The following is a 20,940-nucleotide window of genomic DNA, read 5'->3' on the forward strand; positions in this document are numbered from 1 at the left end:
GTGACAGTCTGTAGCATATGCAGTGAGATGTGGCATCATATTTTCTGAAAAAAAGCATACATATGTTGCAACACGCCATGTCTGAAATAACCTGATGATAATCTAACTGATCTCAAAGAGCGGCTCATTAAATGCAGTTTGAACACTTTTGCTTGACAAACATACACACACATGCAGACACACACATGGTCTCAGTCAAAAGAGGAAGTGAGGAGGAACCCTAATTTGAAAAAGAAACAGTCCCAACATCTGGAAGCTCTTTCACCCTTTGACCCCATTCCCTGCTCCATTCCTCCTCTGTGTCTCCTCCACCTCACCACAGGTCTTCTAGAACTGTGTCTGGAAGGAGTTAGGTGTAAGGTCCATGCTCAAAATAGTCCTCATACAAAACATTTTATCAAAGTACATGTTAAGGTTTGTGTTTGGACAGAGAAGAGGAGCAGAGGCAAAAGGTGGTTTTAAAGGTTTAATGTAAAACTAGCAACAAAGACTGAATATGGTTACAAAGTGAATGTCCACAAAGTAGAGTCCGACCAGAGTTGTGTCCAAAGTTCAGATCCAGTGTTTGGGGTTTTAGGCTGAAGCAAAGACTAGCAGAAGTCCAACTTGATATGAAATAAGTTATGCAAGTCAAGGGTCTCTATAGAACAATGAACTGGCAGCGTCTTGTTTGTTTGCTTTTAATTAATTTAATGATAATAATAATGTTTTTTTCAGACCACCCCATTTCTTGTTGGTCAATCTAAGTTTCCTTTATTAAACTACTTATTTTTGGATGGACTTGATTTTTCTGTTAATTGTACTACCTCTCTGATTAAAACGACATTTTATTGATTAAAATATATTTTTTAAATTATTAATTCAATTTTTGTCTTTGTGGAAAATGCAATATTACTACCACAGGAGGTTAATAATTCAAGGTCAAGGTCTTTGAAATTATTAAATTTATTGACTAGTAAAATTGGGTGATTTGTTTTATTATTAGACAATATTTTCTGTCAATTCTTTTTTATTTAGCTTGTTTTTATTAGACTGCCTGCTCTTTTGATTAAACTTTGTATTTTACTACAGTTATTTTGGTTAAACTACATTTTATGCTGAATAAACTACGTTCATCAATTGCAATTTATTGATTCACGAAAATGTTTAGCAGTTTATATCAATAATTAGATACTAGAATGTGTTCATGTTACTTAATGTAAACGTTCTTTGTTTATATGTGACTTTTTTTTCCTCCCTCTGTTGCGTCATCCATGGGAGAGGGGAGGGTTTCTCCTTTAAGCTGGAGTGTAAGTGACTGTGTGTCACTTCATTAGAGGTGGACGTGCTTTTCTTTTCGCTCAGTGGGTTGGAGGTTGCATTAGACCACTGACAATCGTTTCGCTTAACGTCACTTTCATAGTATCAATGAACGTACCAATATTAGAGATCGGATGCCGAGGATTGTTACATTGGGAGCAAGCGACTCGGCACAGAGCGCACGGAGAGGACGCACACGCGTGCTGTTTTAGTGTTTTATTTTCCTCTCGGCTCACTGACATGGTTTGAACACTGCGCTTGTTGCTGAGGACGGAGTCTGAAGGTGTCCGCATCCTGTCTTTTTGGAGAAGATCAGCTCAGAGTCCCAGGGAAGATGCAGTGGATGGAAGTGTCGCATCTGTGGCTGCTGCTTGTCACTGTGGTGTCGGTCTGCGGATTTCCCACCAAATTACAGAGGACTTCAGTCAGAGACAGAAACACTTCAGCGTCTCCTGCTAAGGTAAACTACTCTACTATCCTCCCTGTTGTCCACAACATATCATGGGGGTAAAGAGAAGCGTGGGGAAAGTTTCACAACTTGAAGGTTGTGATAAAATGTTTATGTCATAGAGATATCATATTGCCACGTTATGATCCAAATTTTGATTTCAGGTTAAAAATCTCTGATGATCAATAAAGTCTATCAGAGTTGCATTTAATGTTGAGTTTCATAAACCTTTAATAAGCATTGTAGATGGTGTGATGTAACTTTTGTTTGTTCACAATATGCAACTTTTTACAAACTGATGGATGTTGGCTCAATTTTTTAACTCTGACTAATTAAAATTGCCCCTAAGGCAGTAATCACTCTCCCAACAGTAGCCCTATCATACATTGTGCTGCATCCAATTCATTTGAATTCTATCCATTTTCACTAAATTCATTTGTAAGTCATCAAGTCACAACATGCATTATTTCATGGTAGTATAGTAAACACTTGGTGATATATTGCCTCAACAAGGAGCTAGGACAAGGAGCAATTGTGTAACTGTATGACAATAATAATAGTAATACCCATAGGTCTAATGGTGTTACCAATAAAAGAGAAATAGGGCAGAGAGGAAAAGCTCAAACTAAATCTGTCTCTCAAAAATCTCATCCCTCTGTGTCTGTCTTTAAGTCTGATTGTGTACTGGGGCAGCTGTAGCTCAGGGGTTAGAGCGGGGTCCTCCTCTAACCAGAGGGTTGGTGATTTGATCACAGTCTTCCCCAGTCTTCCCCAGTCTTCCCCATTCCACATGCCAGGGTAAGATACTGAGCCCCAAATTGCCCCTGGTGGCTGTGCTGTTCTCATAGAGAAAGTGCTAAAAGTAAGCAGGACTTATTCACATTTCCTCACATCTACTTTTTTGCACATTCCTCACACTCAAATTATATTTGAACCTATCCTTTGATTTTGTTTTTTTATTAATTTAGAAACAGGAATATTATCTGTATTTTTTCTGCTTTTAGTTTTGTCTGGCACCAATGAGAACATGATTATATTTCAAAAGAAATTTAATTTATTTCACCCAAAAAATGCCAGGAATGGAAAAAATAAGCAGATTTAGTTGACTGGGCCTATAAAAGAGGTGAACAAAAACTACTCAAAGATACTGCTAAAGGTATGTGTTGAATCTTAGTCTCAGTATCATTTATACATTTTAGAAAGGCTGAATGAGACCACAGCAGTGTAAATAGTTCCATTTATTTGCTGCTTTCTCCAATATGTGCAGATTTTGTCCTAAAACTGTCTGGCAGCAAAAGCAACACAAAATAGAATTATGGGGACATGTATTAGACAGCACCTATAACATCCAGAAAAACTACTTCCTTGTGATGTCTGATATGAATTTTTTGAAATACATAAACACATCTTCCTTGTTTAAAAAGGCTACAGCTAACATAAGGTAAAATAAGGCCATGCTAACAGTTAGCTAAGTTGTATTTTAAGGTTAGGAAGTTGAAACAAAGCTGTCAAATCTTGATGAAAAATGGAGCGACGCCTGCGAGCTAGTTCAGGCAACCAACTCGAGCTGCGCTGCTCCAATCATGTGACATACATCATGTGCCTTGAGTAGTCATCAAAACTAGGAAGGCGCTATATAAATACAGACAGTAATATAAATTGCTGTTTACATTCTCATGTCTAGAACCATTGTGCTTGCATGGCTAAAAGAGGAGAGATAAAGGACCTGGTAACAGATTCATCAACCTCAAAGCGTTTTCAGAAATGGAACTGACACTCAGAATCCATCCAGAGGTGTGAGGCAAAACTATTCCCAAGCTACTGTCCAAAAGGCTAAAATTACTTTGCAGGATATCTGAATGACAAATAAATGTGTTCATATAAAAAATGACAGGAGTCAGGAAGAAGAGAAACATCCAATGTAGTGTCAGAAACATCCCACACACACACCCACAAACCCTTCCCCGCACAACCAAAATTGCAACTTAAAGGGGACATAGCATGCCCATTTTACCACAAGTTGATATGGTTCCTTGGGGTCTTAATGAAATGTCTGTAACATACTTTGGTCAAAATACCACAAGGATCATTTAAAACAGCACCCTTTTTACCCTGTATAAAACAGCCCTCCACAGAGTGACCTGTTTTGAGTGCCTGTTCCTTTAAATGCTAATGAGCCAGCTTCCCCCTCCCCCCTCTCCCCCCATGATTTTAAACGATATAAATTACATATTTTATATGATATAAATTATCAAATATGCATCCCATACTTTGTATTCCCCTTCTGTTGTCCTGGAGTTTTAATTTTCCCAATCACATAATTAAATGTCCCCCTCTGCCCATCCACTACAAGCACACAAGCAGACAGACAGAGAGAGTAAGAGAGGGGTGGGGGGGGCTATGAAGACCATCATTTACCCCCGAACCCCGACATTCAACGGGTACAACAACAAGCGGAGAAAGCAGAATCGCGGGCTCTGTGTGTTTGTGCAAGTGTTACAGTAGTGCTGAACACTGCGAAAGTCTTCCACACTGCTGGCTGTGTGGCGTTGACACAAATTCCAGCTCATGCATGGGAGAGCGAGCGGTCGCTCCCGAGCAACTGCTGCAGCCTCCCAGTCCCAACGATCCAGACAAATGCCACATCGCGAATCGCGGGCTGACCAGCGCGGATAAATGCTCGTCCCGTGTTAACAGCCAGGCGGCTGCGTGCTTGGGAACGGCGCTGCGCTGCCTCGCAGCCTCGCTGCGTCCGGTGTAAACCCGGCGTAACGAGTGTGGGGGACGGGTGGGCCAAGGCCATGTAGGGAGACTTCCAGTGCCTTGTTACGACACAAAACCCAGGAAGCTCAATCGAGTCACTCAAGCATGACGTTTCTGACTTAGAGGAACCATAACAAAACGCGCGAGTGTTTTTTTCCCAGAGTTTTTGGGTTGGTAGACATGCCAGATACCCACATTAACCTGTAGAAGCACTAACAAAGTGGAATTTGCATGCTATGTCCCCTTTAAATGTGTGGGCGAACATGCTGATATCCAGCTTGATGTTCATTCCTTGGGTTTCACATCAAATCAGTCGTGAGTGTGTAATAGTTTGGGCAAAAATACAGTGAACTGATTGTATTTTAACTGTATAGTTTCTAACCAGGGGCATTTTGACAATGTTTTAACCCACACATACATTATTTGTGTGTGCTGGTAGGCCAAACAATAAATGGTCATTGTTTATTTATATTGCTCATTACTTGTGCAACAGTGATGTTGAATCTAATCTGAGGATATTTAAAAAATGTCTTTATCTGCTCCCAGGTGATAGCAAAGCAAAGCCATGGCGATGGTCATCAGACTCTTCAAGAGCTGCAACAAGAGAACCTGCTCCAGACTCTGCCCTCCAGTCCCTCTTCCCACAGGTCCAGACACCGTTGGTCCCAGCACCTTCACCAGGGTGTCCTTCCCCCTCCTGAACCTGAGGAGGACACTGATCCATTCATCCTGGACCTTAGGAACTTCCCAGAGCTGTCCAATGCAGACATAAGTTCACAGAACCCTAATATCCAGGTAGGCAATGTGGGGGGAGGTCGGAATTTCCTGAAGTTATTGTATCATTGGAATGAGGTTAGGTCACTTTTCTCATAGCTGGAAGGGTTCATATAATCTGTGAAGTGTAGAGAAACTGATCACAGGAGGTGTGGGTGTGACTGAGCCCTTGATGACTCTCTCTTCAGTTTCTCTCCTCCACACCATCGGTCTTTCTCTCCCTCCACACATCCCATCACTCTGCACAGCTGGTTTGAGTCAGGACAGCTTCTTAAGTTACCATAAACAGGACCCTTAACAGTTGGGTGCTCCAAGCCATCCATGAGCCTCAGACATCTACACAAGATTTCATAAAGAAAAGAAAATGTGGGGAAAGTGAAAATATAAAACACATGACAGCCAAATATAAAAGTAATTTTTTCACTTTTGACTGTGAGACCATAAGAATGCATTAGAGAATGTGTCACAGAATTTGTTAGACTTAATGAGGAATTCCATGAGGTCACTTATTCAGGTATAATGTATTACTTATTTTTTCTGACTGTGGAGAAGCAGAGCCTGGTCAGCTTTCATAGAGTGTCATATACTACCCTCCTGGATTCAGTTGAGAGTAGAACAGTTTAACTCATATTACAGTACACATACAAGATACTTGAGTTGATATTTGTCCTATCTTACTCCTGGTGCCAAGCATTAGAAAAACAGCACCAAATGTGACGCAACTGTCTTTGCAAGTTTCAGACTGACAAAGTTATCATTATCATGTCCAGCTCCCACATGAATAGCTAATGAAATTCAGCCTACCCCCCTCTGCTGCAGCCGCCCCAAGGACTGACCAGAGGACGCACTGTTTGTACTTTGTTATCATGAGGCAGTAGAAAGTGATTCCAATTTTGACCAGCAAAACCTGGTCTGAAGTTTGTGATGCAGTATTTCAAATTATCAAAATAATGTGTGCATACACTCACAGATGATCTGCTCATAGCAATACAACACAGTGCAACCTTACCTGCCTTTTCAAGGGAATGGAGATGGCCCTCTGAATGGTGTATTGCATATTACTCCCAAAGCATAACCCCTTCAAACCGTTTTTCCTAGCGCTTCACCGCTGTTAAAAGATACGTATTATACTATTATGTTCATCATTTTGATTTGGGTTTTTACTTGAACAGGTTTATATGCTCTAATGTTCAGAAAACACGTCACTTTCCTCAAAGTACCCCCATCCTCTCTGTTCCATGCTATTCAGCATCTCGTTTGAATCTCTGTCTTCAGCGGCTACGTTTTCTTTATAAACAGTTGCAGTTGGAAACATAAGCAACCTGGGTTTTGTCTAGACCCGTGTGTGTGTGTGTGTGTGTGTGTGTGTGTGTGTGTGTGTGTGTGTGTGTGTGTGTAGAGAGAGAGACAGAGAGAGAGAGATAGTCAGAATTGGCTATCACATCATCTTTCTATCGTGATACATTTTTCATCCACCCTCTCAGTCCCTTCCTCCACTGCACAATAACCCTCTTTCATAAAATGGGAGAGTACTTTAATCTGATCTTTAAATAAACAGGTTTCTCCTGCAGCAGTGTCATCATGCCCCTCATCATATCAGACAGCTTCTGTACCAACACGTCAGTTTGTAATTTAACATTCTTTGTCTTACAGAACACAATTTTATTTTACTGGGATATTTGAAATGTAGTAATTTTATAACCAACACACTGATTGTGTGTCAGGGCTGTGGGTTTTAAGGTCCCTTATGTTTTAAAAATCCTTCAGTGCAGCTTTTAAACCCAAACTTGACTTTATTGTTAAGTGGTCAGTAGTGCATTCTCTGTTTTATCCTCTGTTCACCTCCATCTATCATTTCCAGTATGTCTGAGTATCTAAATGAGGCTGCAGTCAAACAGGATCATCATTACCAGTGGAAGGAAGCCTTCTGGGATCATGCGGGTCATAGTCAGAGCAAGTAGTCAGATACCTTTGTTATATCAACATCAGCTGTTTACTGTTGCCTCTTTTTATTTAGTACAGACTCAACTCACCTTAATGACTGTCTAAGCTCTAGAGACTAATGAAAACTCTGATGGAGTTCAGAGGGTCAGACCAGAGAGACTGTACGACAACAGATGGGTGGCTGCTTCATCTGCTTTAGTGGTATCCATTAGGTTGCACCATTACAATCAGTTACTTGAGTCTCTAGCATTGAGTATCACACTATTTCGACTGTTTCTGATGATCTGATGAAGTCTACTATAACTGTACACAGGCGATATTGTGAGTGTTGCTGTTTGACAGTTTTATATGAAGTACTGTATAGGGTCATTTACAGCAATTAACTACTTAAGAAAATTAGAGCAGCAATTTAGCTTGATGATCTTGCTGTTTGCTGAGGTTGATGGTTACTGTAGCAATTTAATGTTATGCCTCTGAAGTGAGTTGTTGAGTGTATATAAGTGGAGATGATGTCGTACGAAGAGCTTTTTTTCCAAGCTTGTGCATAGTCACTGCATTCTGCAAGCATAGACCCTGTTCAGACCTGGTATTGACATCCATCCTGAGAGATTGGCTCACAAGTGGCCAGGGCTAAGTACGTGTGTTCACACCTGGCATTAAAATGTGTCCTGAATGTGTCTCCTGTGACCACTTGTGATCGGATCTCACTTCCCCACTCTACATTCAAATTAACACAATTAACATGTAATTTGTGTTAGTTAAAACCAAATTATGTTGTTTTGACCCAGTCTGAGTTTACAGATGTATCCGATGTCACTGTTTGTGTGTGTCTGTGTGTCGGCATGAGAGAGAGAGGAGTCAGGAGGCGCTGAATGAATCTCGTGCAGCTACAGTGAAGAAAGATTTCACCAATTTAAGAAAAGTATCAGTCAGCGTATGGACACAGATAAGAGTAACAATAGGTTTAGTTCATAGTGAAACTGCAGCAGGTCAGAGGACGTCAACTGAGTCAGAGGTCCTTCATCAGAGCTGTCCTCTTGTAATCAGATCACAAAAACCACATGTTAATTATACCAGGTGTATAAGGTGTCACACAATGCATTAACGGCTCTAAGTATTTTGTGTTTCTCCCAGGTGACCATCGAGGTGGTGGACGACAGCCAGACTGGGATGGAGGTGGAGATGGACCTGGCCAAGGAGGGTCAGCGTAATGACTGGTCAGTGTCCTCTTCAGAGTGGGCCAACAGCCACAAGAAGCTGTTCTGGCCACTCTTCTGGGAGTACCCGGAGCAGTCGGAGAATGGGCTGGGAAGAGCCAGTTTGGAGGAGCAGTCTGAGGACTACAACTATGACCCAGATGAGCTCATCCTCAGTGGAGTTGGGGGGGATGGAGGTGGTCACTGGAACAAAGACTGGCATGCCAAGGATAACTATGGTAAGAATGTTGTTTTACATGCCATATTACATATTTACTTAACATTAGGCTGGACGGTATAGTGAAAATATGTATTACAATAAACCTAATAACTGTTAAACTCAACATTTCTGACACATCAGTACATGATTTTGGCTCAGTTGGGAAATTGTTGGAAGTTGGAAGGTTTGTAAACTTCTGAGTATGAGTATGAGCCAGTCTCATGGCTGAACATCTAGGGTTTAATCATCATCATCATCATCATCATCATCATCATCATCATCATCATCACAAACTCTCTCTGATAAGGAAGGCCACAAGATGTGGGTGAAAGCCCCAGAAAAAGCTCAGTATTGCACTGAGAGTAAGGCACACTGTTTTTGTACACATAGGCACACACACACACACACACACACACTGTCTGTCTGACATGACATGGTTTATGATAGGGTCTACTCCCTCATGGCCCACCACGTAAATATGTCAGACACCACACACATGCACACAAACATGCACACTCACACTCACACAGGATACCTTACTCCGAACCAGTTGACTGGACAGCTTTGTTCAGTGGTTTGAAAAATGCAAAGTATGGTAATCTGAAGAGCCTTATTAAAGATACACTCTGTTTTACTGACTACACAGTATACATATTTTTGTTTATTTTTCATTAAGTATATTTTTTGGAATCAGTATTTTTTTAAAGAAATGTTGGGGAGTGACAATCAGTAAGGTCTGCTGTTCAGGGAAAATATGCACATGTTGTATGCACCCTAATGCCCGGGCCACACCAGCTGTGTGAGCGGCGCGGCTCTTCTATAGAATCGAGGTCTTGCCTATTTTCTCCACGTACCACGCGCAGTTCACAGTCGTATAGACTGTTTCAATGTCTATCTCTTGAATATGTCACAACATCAATATTTGAAAACTTCCTGTACCCCTTTCAAAGTAACACCCCTCTAGTGTTTCTGTTGATTTATTTTAACAAGGCTTTTATTGTTATTGCATTGATTTTTTTGGCTTCGCTCTTGGGGAGCTGTCATGTCTATGACCCTAACCATTTGGTCATTATTCAATGATCCCAAATAAGCACAGAGCTGGAGGCACAAGACTTGCTATCTAACACCCAGTACAAAGTGTTTTTACTAGTTCAGACCAGGGAGCTTTGCTCTGTTCACACACTTTCACTTTGTGCAACAGAGATGCATTCTCTCTTCCTACCTGGCAAATCCCCCTTATAATAGCAATCTGTCAAACTGCAAGCTAACCTGGCTTTTTAAGGGAGTACAGATGGTAATCTGATTGGTTTGTTGCATGTTACACCCGAAATATACCTGTATAAGTGATAAGCATGATAACCAAATATAGTGATAAACAGGGCTGCAGTGGTAAAAAAGGGTGGGTGAACTATTATTTCTGGGTAACTCTCTCACGCCGTTATTAAAATGTCACATATAACACTAGGAGACTAGAACAACTGCAAAAGAATCATATAGACCAATAAAGTAGCATTTTATCATTATTTTTATTTTTATTGTTGTTTATTTGTACTGGTGTGGGGTAAACAATGATGGAATTTAACAAAGTACAGGTACTCTATACTGTATACAAATTTGAGGGACTACATTATTTTACATTATTATTGGAGAGACAGGTGAATGTAAGATGACGATTTCGACTGGTTACGTGAAATAACAGCATCCCAACAAGAGCAATTTATTAATTCAATATATGTAAAACCCAAAGATGGACTGACATGAACCCAAAACGTCTGAAACGCTTTGAGTGGTCATCAAGGCTTGAAAAGCGCTATATAAATACAAACCATTTACCATTTACATCGGAACAGCTTATCTGTCTATGGCTGTTAAAAAGGTTAAAGTGAGGAATTGCTGCATCACATGGAACTGTTCATACAGCATGGAGGGACCCACAGAAACTAGGTCAGTTTGGAAGAGCGACTGGACTTTGAGAGTGTGCATCAGCAAGGTCTGTACGCTAAGGAGACGGGAGAGCAGGGGTCAGGTGCCAGGCAAAAGTGAGAAGGGACAGAGACAAGGTGATGTGAGGTTGCACTCTAAACTGTCATATAATGCGGACAATAACAAGTGAGTAAACCACCATAAAAAGGTGCGTAAACACTATTTTGTATTTAAAAATGAACATAAATGGGTTTACGTGCGTTTACCCCTCACTATAGCCCTGGGGATAATTATGATAAGTAGAACCAATTGAACCATGCCATGCAAAATTTGTGTCCATTAAACCAGAAAACGTGCTAGTGATGTTGATAGCTGGTTCAATTTAGATTCTTAATGGATGCGTGTTAGCCATGCTGGTGACATGAGTCAAGAGATGGCTGTCTGTTGGTGGCTCCCACATCTACACCAAATTCTCTACTCAATTTGTGTACAAACATTCATGTGTCATCGAAGATAAACAGCTGACTTTCCCTCTTGCACTACCATTACACTGATGATGTATAGATGGATAAATGCTGTGAAATGTATTGCACATATAATGTACAGTACAGTGAAGTTTTCATGATTGCAGGGTTTTATTAGAGCTGGGGGGTGTGCAGTGTTGTCACTGTGAGGCTGTTCACCTTCAGCAGACTGTCTGTGTTAGGGCGAACCCCACCAGTCCGATTACACACAAACTCACAGTTTAATGTGCTTACACTCCAACTGACTCTTTTCACCCTCATTCAAAAACACCAGCTGGCTGTAGTTCTTGTCTGATAATTAGCACGGTGATGACTTGACCATGACTTGGCCCAAAAATATGCAATTTAGTGGAAGTGCATCATTGACCTCTATGTGGAAGCTTGTCGGAGGGAAACAGTTCCAGATCTCTTAGTCTTAGCTGAACTTAGTGGCTTGCATTTTCTGCAGAAATTAGGCCAGAACAGGTAGGAGTCAGTGACACAACTGACTGTTCAATTTTAAACTTAACTATTTAAAACTTTTTTGCAGCCAAACCTTAAACATGCATTTAATTGCATTTTATTTCAATCTAAAAGGGCCAATGCGTTCAGGTGCTTATGAAGCTCCATTTGTTGAGAAAATGTTGGCACTTAAATCTGTCAGTGAAAGCTGAGTGAACAGTAATGCTAGCATACAGCCATCATCACTCTCACTGCCCCCCAACTCCCCTGCCTTTCTTTTGAAGCTCTCACCCCTCGCTCCTGCAGACGTTGTTTAAATACAGAGGAGCATGTCTCAGAGGTCCCACGCTGTCGTTACTCGGCTCTTTTCAGCCGCTCTTTAATTGCATAACACGCATACACCAGCTGGGCGAGGAATTCACAAGGCTAACTTCAAAGCCCACTCTTAATATATTCGTCCATAGTTGTGCTTTTCTTCCCTCTGCGCTGTCTGCCCTCCATCCATCTTTTCCCCCTGTGTTTTTCAGAGTATGAGGAGGAGTGGAGCCACTGGGCTTCCTGCAGCGTTACTTGTGGACACGGCACCCAGAAACGCACCCGTTCCTGCGGCTACGCATGCACTGCGACTGAGTCACGCACTTGTGATCTGGAGAGTTGTGCTGGTAAGAAGCAGAAACCCTTGTGATGTGCAAGACTTGTTTAATTAATGACCACTATTAATGAAGGTATTTTGATCTCAAACATGACATAATACTAAACCTCATCAGTCATCAATTTAAAACCTAAAAATCAGCCCTCTTGTATTTGCAGATCTGACAAGAAGTGGGGAAAGTTTTTTAGTTAAGTTATCTAGTTACTGGAATATGTGCAGTATAGGGGCAAGTCATTTTTTTACATATTAAAAGAGAAACAGCAAGGACACAAGTAAAGCCAGTGTTCCTTAGTTTTAATGAGCAATATTGAAAGTAGTTTGAATGATTGGGTGTCAGCCTTATGTTAATGTTTGATTGTATTACATTTGAAGATCTAATACCTAAGCCTAAAGATTTCCAAGAGAATACTAAAGACTAAACTCTTAGTGGCCCATGTATAGATCAGCCTACCAGTTACAAATAAATAAATAATAAAATAAAAAAAGAGCACTATAGGTGCAACTTGCACGAACAGACCTTGTGATGAGCTGCAAAAATCAAATAGCATGTCAATGTATATGTACATGTACACAATGAACATAATAATGAAATCCTATTTAACTCTCAACCTGGCCTGGCTATGTCCACGACTGCAAACGATGAGCACACACAAAAACACATGAGCAGTGTGTATGTAGAATGCTGATGTATAAACAGATCATCTGCATCCAAGTCTGACACACACAAAACACCACATTGCAAGGCAACGCTGTTCCCTCCATGAGGTTGAATTGTAACAAACCAGTGATTAGACAAAGACAAGCAGTGGTCCAGGGATGAGCTTTGAAGAGGAAGACCGTCCGTTTTCCACCTTTTAAGTTTGAACCTGGAGAAGACTTGGATGGGCAACCGCCTCGTCATGTTGCAAGCATAACTAACATAACAAGGTCGTAATGGTGGATCCAGTATGGCGGATTCTGCATCGTGCTGGCTGATCGTGATAACAAAGGCAGATCCTTTATCGTGTTGGCATCAGATACTGGTAGTGGACCAACCGAGGTGGCAGCTGATGATGGATCCAATGGCGGCAGTGGACAATGACTGTGGACTATAGTGGCATCCGATCTTGATGGTGGATCATGATCTTCTGGCTGCTGACCATGGACTATGATTGCAGCAGGACTGCTCGATACATAGTATTTCTCCTCAGACACTTGACCATTAATGACATTAATCCACCAAATCACTGACCTTCAGTTATACTTCAAAATGTTTACCCTAATCAATGCTGTAAAACCTTTATCTTGATGTTCTCCTTACACTTGACATCCATTGCACTTCTGTCCGTCCTGGGAGAGGGATCCCTCACATGTGGCTCTCTCTGAGTTTCTACCTTCTTTTTCCCTGTTAAAAGGGTTTTTAGTAGTTTTTCTTACTCTTGTTGAGGTTAAGGGCAGAGCATGTCACACCTTGTTAAAGCCCTATGAGACAAATTGTGATTTGAGATTATGGGCTATACAAATAAATTTGATTGATTGATTGATTGATTTTGTTTTTGTACTCAGTTGTTTGAATTGAGCAAAGCCTTAGTTCGGGAAGGTCTTGAAGTGAAGTGAAGCCACAATCCCATACGTCAGCTGACAGCAGCAGATCTCTATGAAAGCCCTGATGGCTCAGCTGATCCCCTCCTATACATTCAATTGGCAACGCTCATTTTGCGTGCACTATTTGAGCTGCTTTACCCAGCCGAATCTTCTTGCTTCCATTGTAAGCCACTTCGGAACCCACCTCCACCTGAGCACCTCCTTTCATACTGAATCTGAGCTAATCATTGTACGTAATGTGCTGATCTCTTAACTGCTGCTCTCCCTGCTTCACTTTCCATGAAGGCTAATGGAAGGGTAGGGAGGTGTGCTCTCCCTACTGCAGGCTTTCCACATATGCACCTGAAAGGGCAGGGAGTCCGCAGAACAGAGCCATACCGCTTACTTATTGCAATATAGATATTATACATATACATATTTAGCATTCCTATGTAAGTGAAATGTGTGTCCTTTACTGTTTGTGGATGCTACCCTAACACACTACCTTCCTTTCTTTTCCTGTATCATGTAGACACTGTGTTTTCAGCGACTCCCCTGACACCCATCCAGACCACCAACAGTACCGATTTCTTGGACACAAGTATGTATGGCGTTTTAGTTTATTGTATATATATTGATCTATGCGTCCACATGATAGTCAACAGGTTGTGTTTTGGACTGGTATATGAAACATTACTCAGATTCAGTCAATAACAGTGTGTAAGCCTGGATGAATATTTATAATTCCTCCTGTCCTGGCACCATGAAACACAGATGTTTATAACATGTTTGAATTGCTTTTTACTTTCCATTTTATTGCTCTTCCTTCACTAAGAACCAGCCAGAGAATGCTATAGTTCTTTTAAACATAACAAATTAGACAACAGGGAAGGAGAACATGTTCCCATTTCCCCTCTCAACCCAGGCATCTACTGTTGAAAGCAAATATACAAGGCCTTTCAATTTCACATATTTTCTTTCAAAATCACCCTTTCATGTTTTAGAACAGGAGTGTCAGTTTCAAATTACTTTTCTCAGAAAAAGGGACGGGAGCTGCAAGATGCTGCCTCAAGAAGGATACTAAGCTTGAAACACGTTACATTCAAGAGTAGATGCTGAACCAAGCCTTTTATTGTGTCCTACATGCCATTCAGTGCCTTTATTCAAGCAGATTCAAATATATTTTCCATCTCATTGCGCACTCCCCTCTTTCTGAACACACTGGTTGACCCATCAGAGAAGACTGGAGATCAATCAAAACAAGCCAGGATATCATGAGTTTAAATTTTTTTCTTGTCTTCCTTTGGGCTGTTAATATCTAACTCCTGGTGTGAGGCTATCAGCAGCGTGATAGTAAAAAGTATCTGGTTATAGAGGCCACAATGTACTTGCATGAATATGATTGGACAATGATTTGAGTTAGCTGAGTTAGCGGCATTCACTTTCCATACTCTGGATACTCCATACTATTTTTCTGATGTTCTCAGTTACACGTGGCATCTATTGCACTTCTGTCCATCCTGGGAGAGGGATCCCTCACATGTGGCTCTCTCTGAGGTTTCTACGTATTTTTCAGTATTCTTTTTCCGAAGTCAATAGATAACCTTTCAAACTGAAATGTTGTATCATGCACTTAGCATTGCATTACTAGCTGTATGTATATGGTAATTTATCACTAAAAATCTTAAACAAGTGAAACTGGGCACTATGTTTTACTGTAGATGTTTCTGTAAGATCAACCAAAGGTTTTTTCATTGTAGAAGACTAACAGATGAACCCTTTCTTTAAAAAACTCCCCACCCTCCAGATGTAGACAGCTGTGAGAAGTGGCTAAGCTGCAAGAATGACTTTCTTCAGAAGTACCTGCATCAAGTGCTCACTGAACTCCCCAGCTGCCCCTGCTCCTATCCCTCTGAGGCTGTTTACAATGCTGTCAACATCCAGGACACTAAACTTCACAAAACCTACCGCTGGAGGGACGCAAGTGGACCCAAGGAACGCCTGGACATCTACAAACCATCAGCCAGATTCTGCATCCGCTCCATGCTGTCGTATGACAGTCCAACGTTAGCAGCACAGCACTGCTGTTATGATGATCAGATGAGACTGATAACACGAGGAAAAGGAGCAGGAGCTCCAAATTTAATCAGTACAGAGTTTTCTCCGGAGTTACATTACAAGGTGGATGTTCTGCCCTGGATTCTGTGCAAAGGGGACTGGAGTCGGTTTCACTCAGTAAGACCACCCAATAATGGGCTGGAATGTGCAGATAACCCTCCTGAACAAGTGTTTCAGATAGAACTAAAAGAAGCCCGGGAATACTGACATAATTTCTCCTGACCATTGTCACAATCTTTGATGAGCACAAAAACTGCTCTAGACACTTGTAAGGTAAAAGAAGATGAGAACAAACCCACAATGTGTTTATTACATGGTATTCTAACAGGAATGTTTTTATGTGAATGGATGAAGCTGTTCAGTGTTGACTCAGGATCAACAACATGCAGCACAGTGACTAAATGTATGAGTGATAGTGTTCAACTGTGAGTGTGAACATGGTTTAAAAATAAATGCTTATACGTATATAACTCCTGGCTGCTCAAATTTTGGGTAACTTCAGTTTAAAACAAAAAAGGACATAACTTTCAAATCATACGGAAATATGAATGGATGACATAGACAAGAAAGACTGGTGAAGCTTTTTTATTCGTATGTGTAGACTGTTCAGAAATGAAATAACACTGGTGTTGGAACCATTGAAAGCGCAATGAAAATCAGTGTTAAATATGTAAATGTGAATATTATCAGCTAATCCCCATCCATGTGAGTTGCTGCTTCTCTTTTTATGCCGATCTGAATGTCTATTGGTCATGTCTGTTTTGTGTGCACAGAGTGTGTGTATGAGTCTGTGTGTGTGTGTGTGTGTGTGTGTGTGTGTGTGTGTGTGTGTGTGAGTATGGAGGATAAGCTTATTTATTGGCCCCTTTACAATTTTACACAGATCAAAGTTTCATGAAAGGAACTCCTGTTGCTATATAGGGAACAAAGTCAAATGGATAATTGGGCAAGAAATTGTCTGCATGTTCACCTTTACATTAAATATGATGCAAGTGGTACCAGTCTATGAACATTTCTTCTTGTCTGAAAACTTGAAAAAACTTCAAATGTATCCCCATTTGATTTTGCTGCTAAACATTCGCAAATTAGTTATGACTAAACCTGCCTGTTTGGAATTGGCTGTTTGCTTGACCTGTGGTAATGCTCTGGAGCTACTTCAGAATTATTTCTTGTGATTAGTGTGTATCATACCTGGTTTATCTGCATTTAGGATTTTATAGCCAATGCTTTTTATGAAATGAAACAGAATTTGCTTTATTACTGTTCACGCATGTATACATAGGTTTGAATGATTTCCTGAACTGGTGTTATTTTGTCATACATTGCACGTTGGCTATTTCAGAGGTGTGTTAAACAATCAACACAATCTTCAGACCCAAGTTCACAACTTTTTTTAATAAAATTGCTTTAATTCAGCTCAATATTTAGTAGCAACAAATGTTAAGTTGTGCTTTTACTTTGTAGACAAATTGCTAAAGAGGAAATTATCCTTTGCTACAGCGCGTTGGTCGCCTGTTTATTCATATTTTATTAAAATTAAACTTATTGTGTGACTAAATTGCAACAATTTTGACACGCACTTTCCTGGGCCCTTAACAATACACATAGCAAGTGTGAAGCCGACAACAGAACAATCACTGAAGCATTCAGGCAAGGGGTGGTGCAGCATGCAGGAGGCAGGATGTAATGTATAAATTCCAGTGTGCAGATAATGTGTTTTTGTGTACAGATGGCTTGCTACTTAGCTGACTCCATGCATCTCTTCTTTTAAGCCATGGCCATCTTGGAGCCCTCTGCCACAATGGTGGTACTGTAGATGGCTGTCATTGCCCAAATCGCTGAAAACTCCACTGGGAGTCACCCCCAACTATGTTGCTGACTGTTGGTAACCAGCAACCTTCAGGTTTCAGCTTCCTTTCAAAGGCCTCTTCCAAGCAATATTCTAATGATCCAGTAGCACAGCTTGCTTGGTGGGCTCAAACACAAGGACTGCAATATGGTTAGGACACTTTAGCTGCCATTCAAGGTCCTCCCAACGTGTCTAAGCTCTCTTGATTCATTCTTCAAAGATTTTGTTTCCTCCACTGTTGCTTTCACATCCTCCTGACCTTAGAAAGCACCGTTCCCTCCCACCTATGTGGTTCATGTGAAAAGAATCTTAGCCAAGCTCAGCCTCACTTGACCACTCCAGAAGCCTTTTGTCACGCTACTTTGCTTTTCTGCTTTCTGAACACCTTCCTCTGCCCTCCACTTCCTGCCAGTCTTCAGGTTGATCTTGAGCCACTGTACTGACCACTTCTCTCACACTTTTTCATTTTGCGCTGTTCATAGAGAACACAAGTCTGCTTGGTCTCTTTGGCAGCCCAAGTCATCTTTTGAAATACTGTCACTTCTCTCAAGGGTTTCGACTGTTGTGATCAGAACTGCATAGATGAGGAGAGACCACAGATTTCAGTCAGCCATCCAACCTGGCTAGCTAACTTAGCCAACTGATTTTCAGTAAGCAATGTAGCAATATGAGATGCTACATTACATCACATTAGATTACATCAGTAGCCTACAATACGAAAGCTTTAAGTAAGTACTAGGTGCTCAATTTGTTTATTGAAACAAGATCCAAAATCACATAACAGGTCCAACAAAAAAAGGTGCTAGTTAGGAGTTAGGGGTGTGTTAGGCTCTTGAAAGAAATTAGTATTTGATGCCTCCTTTCCACCAGAGTGAACCAAGTGCTAGGAGTGAGCTCGTGCTGGTGCTAATTTCGAACCTCTCAAGAACCAGTTTGCTTTTCCATGGGCTAGAGCCACCTTAGAGCCACATGATAACGTCACCACATATGTCATTGTTTACGTCTCTGATTTCCCAGCAACACATATGCTGACTACAAGGTGGGGTTGGGTGATTGGACAAATATATTGTCTATCAGTGATTGGCTGAGTCCATTGTTGGTTGTGTTTTTTGGGGGGTGATTTGTCTTTTTTTTTTACTTGCTTAAGAATTCATTCAACTGTATAAATAATCAATAACCTGGCATTTACTATATACTATATATATTTGTTATGTCATTCATTTAGTCCATCCCGACTGCTCACTTACTTTTATTTATATTTCTTGTGCCAACAGACAGACACACACCGACACTGGCTCAGCTGATGTCTCTGACTCGCTACCCCTCTTCACTGCTCCTTCAGAGGGCTCAGCCGACACATTTATGCACACGCTTTGCCAAGGTTCACCACTGATCTCAACAAGTTGGAATTAGCCATCACAAACATTAACTGCAGACAAAATAGACCCTCTGTATTTACACTAACTACACGTTCAACGACCAGACAACCGGCCACAACAATGAATGTCTGTCGGACCTTGAAGAAGCAGACAGTCAGACACTGTACCGTTACCTCTGTACTACAGGTGTAAGTGACTGGCTACTGCCAGCTTGGAGAACATTATGTACCGGTGTTTGGTCGCCAAAGCCCACAGTCTGGTCCAGAGGCAACTTTCGATGATCTCTTCACCGAAATGGCTCACTAATGTTCATGTAGGTCTTTGCCCCTCATTATTTTGCTATCTTCTTTGGGTTAGCTGTAGTTTTAGGTGCTTCAGTACTTAGCATTTGGAGCGCTATTGTGAAGATAGCATTTCCAGTGGTTAACAGTAGTTGTTATATTCTGAGACACTAGTGGAGATGTATGTTATCTGAGGCCACTTTTCAGGTTGTCCTCCCATTCCTCGATAGTAGTAGAAGGCAGAGGAATTATTACAGTATGTTTTTTGAGATGGGGATGTTTAAATATCTTTTATTAGCATAGCATATACTGTTTATGTATCAAATACAGAGCCAGGCAGTGTATTTAATCTAGATTCACCGCACACACAGACTGTACAGCTAGTTGACCATGAAGAGATATTAGCAGAGTAACATTATTTAACTTGACAATTAGTGACTTAACTTAAAGGTACTTTTTCTCTCTGCAATATTATATTTGCTATCCAGCTCCCACAGCCAAGGCATTAAAGTGCATAGCTAGGTTAACCCAGTTGGACGGATGGCAGTGTATTTATTGGTGCACTGCTGTGCAAAGTCACCGGGAACATGATTCAGGCACGCATGAAGAGAAATGTTAAGCATTGCCATGATCTGTTTCTTGTTTTTGTTTATCTCTTTTTTTTTTGTCAAAGAAAATAAAGACAGGTTTTAAACTCCACTAACATCACTTTTCTTCTATGATCATATTGTATTGGAGATTTCAGTTTTGCTGATAAACTTTGTTGACGATTGTATTTCACCACAATTTTTCTCAGGTAAACAATGACTTTGCCTTCACTTTCCAAATAGGAGGTTGCATACATTGTATATAACTGCATCTTTCTGAGTTTGTTGTTCTAAATACTCCACACATGCAGCCTGCCAACTCCTTTGAAATTGTTATCTATGCTCTGTCATCTCCAGTGAGTATAGCAGTCTTTGGATTAACGTAACCTAATACGGTTACTTTGTTGATTTAAACTCATCCTGATCCCCTGTGTATTAGTGCTTGTTTGCACTTGTGTTGAAAATTTTCCATCAAAGTTGAACATCGAGGGCTACACGACAGACGCTCTAGAAGACTGGGGTGTGAAAGAAAAGGTGAAAAGTGAGACAATGTTGATGGAGGAAAATTACACCAATTGGTGTGTGTGTGTGTGAGAGACAGAGAGAGAGCGAGAGAGCAAGAGAGAGCGAGAGAGAGAGAGAGAGAGAGAGAGAGCTGAAATAACAGAAACATGAAGTTTCGTTGACAGGAATAATTGCAGTTTCACTCTTGTCATTAGTATGTGTTATTTGACAGTAAATGAAACAATGAAATGAAATGGAGAAGCCACAGGAAGTTGTCACACCTATGGTAAGTTGACATAGCCCCCCCACGCTTGTCCCTGTGAAAGTCTGTGCGTCTGTGGTAGTCAACACTGGAGGGGAAACAGAACTCTCAGTAAACATACCAAGCTTTTGAAGTTTCCCCCTCCTCCCTGCTTCCCTCCTGCTGTTCTAAGGCCTGTTGCTCAACTATGTTGGTTTGAGACACTGACAGTGT

General features: G+C 41.0%; 1 protein-coding gene across 1 annotated transcript; it reads left to right on the plus strand.

Annotated features, from left to right (window-relative positions):
- The first annotated feature begins 1,273 nt into the window (after positions 1–1,273).
- On the plus strand, positions 1,274–20,073 carry ism2a (isthmin 2a). Its single transcript, XM_047341536.1, has 7 exons — positions 1,274–1,759; positions 5,057–5,305; positions 8,363–8,663; positions 12,060–12,194; positions 14,280–14,348; positions 15,555–16,122; positions 16,317–20,073. Exons 1-6 carry the CDS (start codon positions 1,634–1,636, stop codon positions 16,070–16,072), a joined length of 1,398 nt encoding a protein of 465 aa, XP_047197492.1. The 5' UTR covers positions 1,274–1,633; the 3' UTR covers positions 16,073–16,122; positions 16,317–20,073.
- Positions 20,074–20,940: the final 867 nt, after the last annotated feature.

The sequence above is a fragment of the Hippoglossus stenolepis genome, chromosome 10 (assembly GCF_022539355.2).
Source record: "Hippoglossus stenolepis isolate QCI-W04-F060 chromosome 10, HSTE1.2, whole genome shotgun sequence".
Lineage (NCBI taxonomy): Eukaryota > Metazoa > Chordata > Actinopteri > Pleuronectiformes > Pleuronectidae > Hippoglossus > Hippoglossus stenolepis.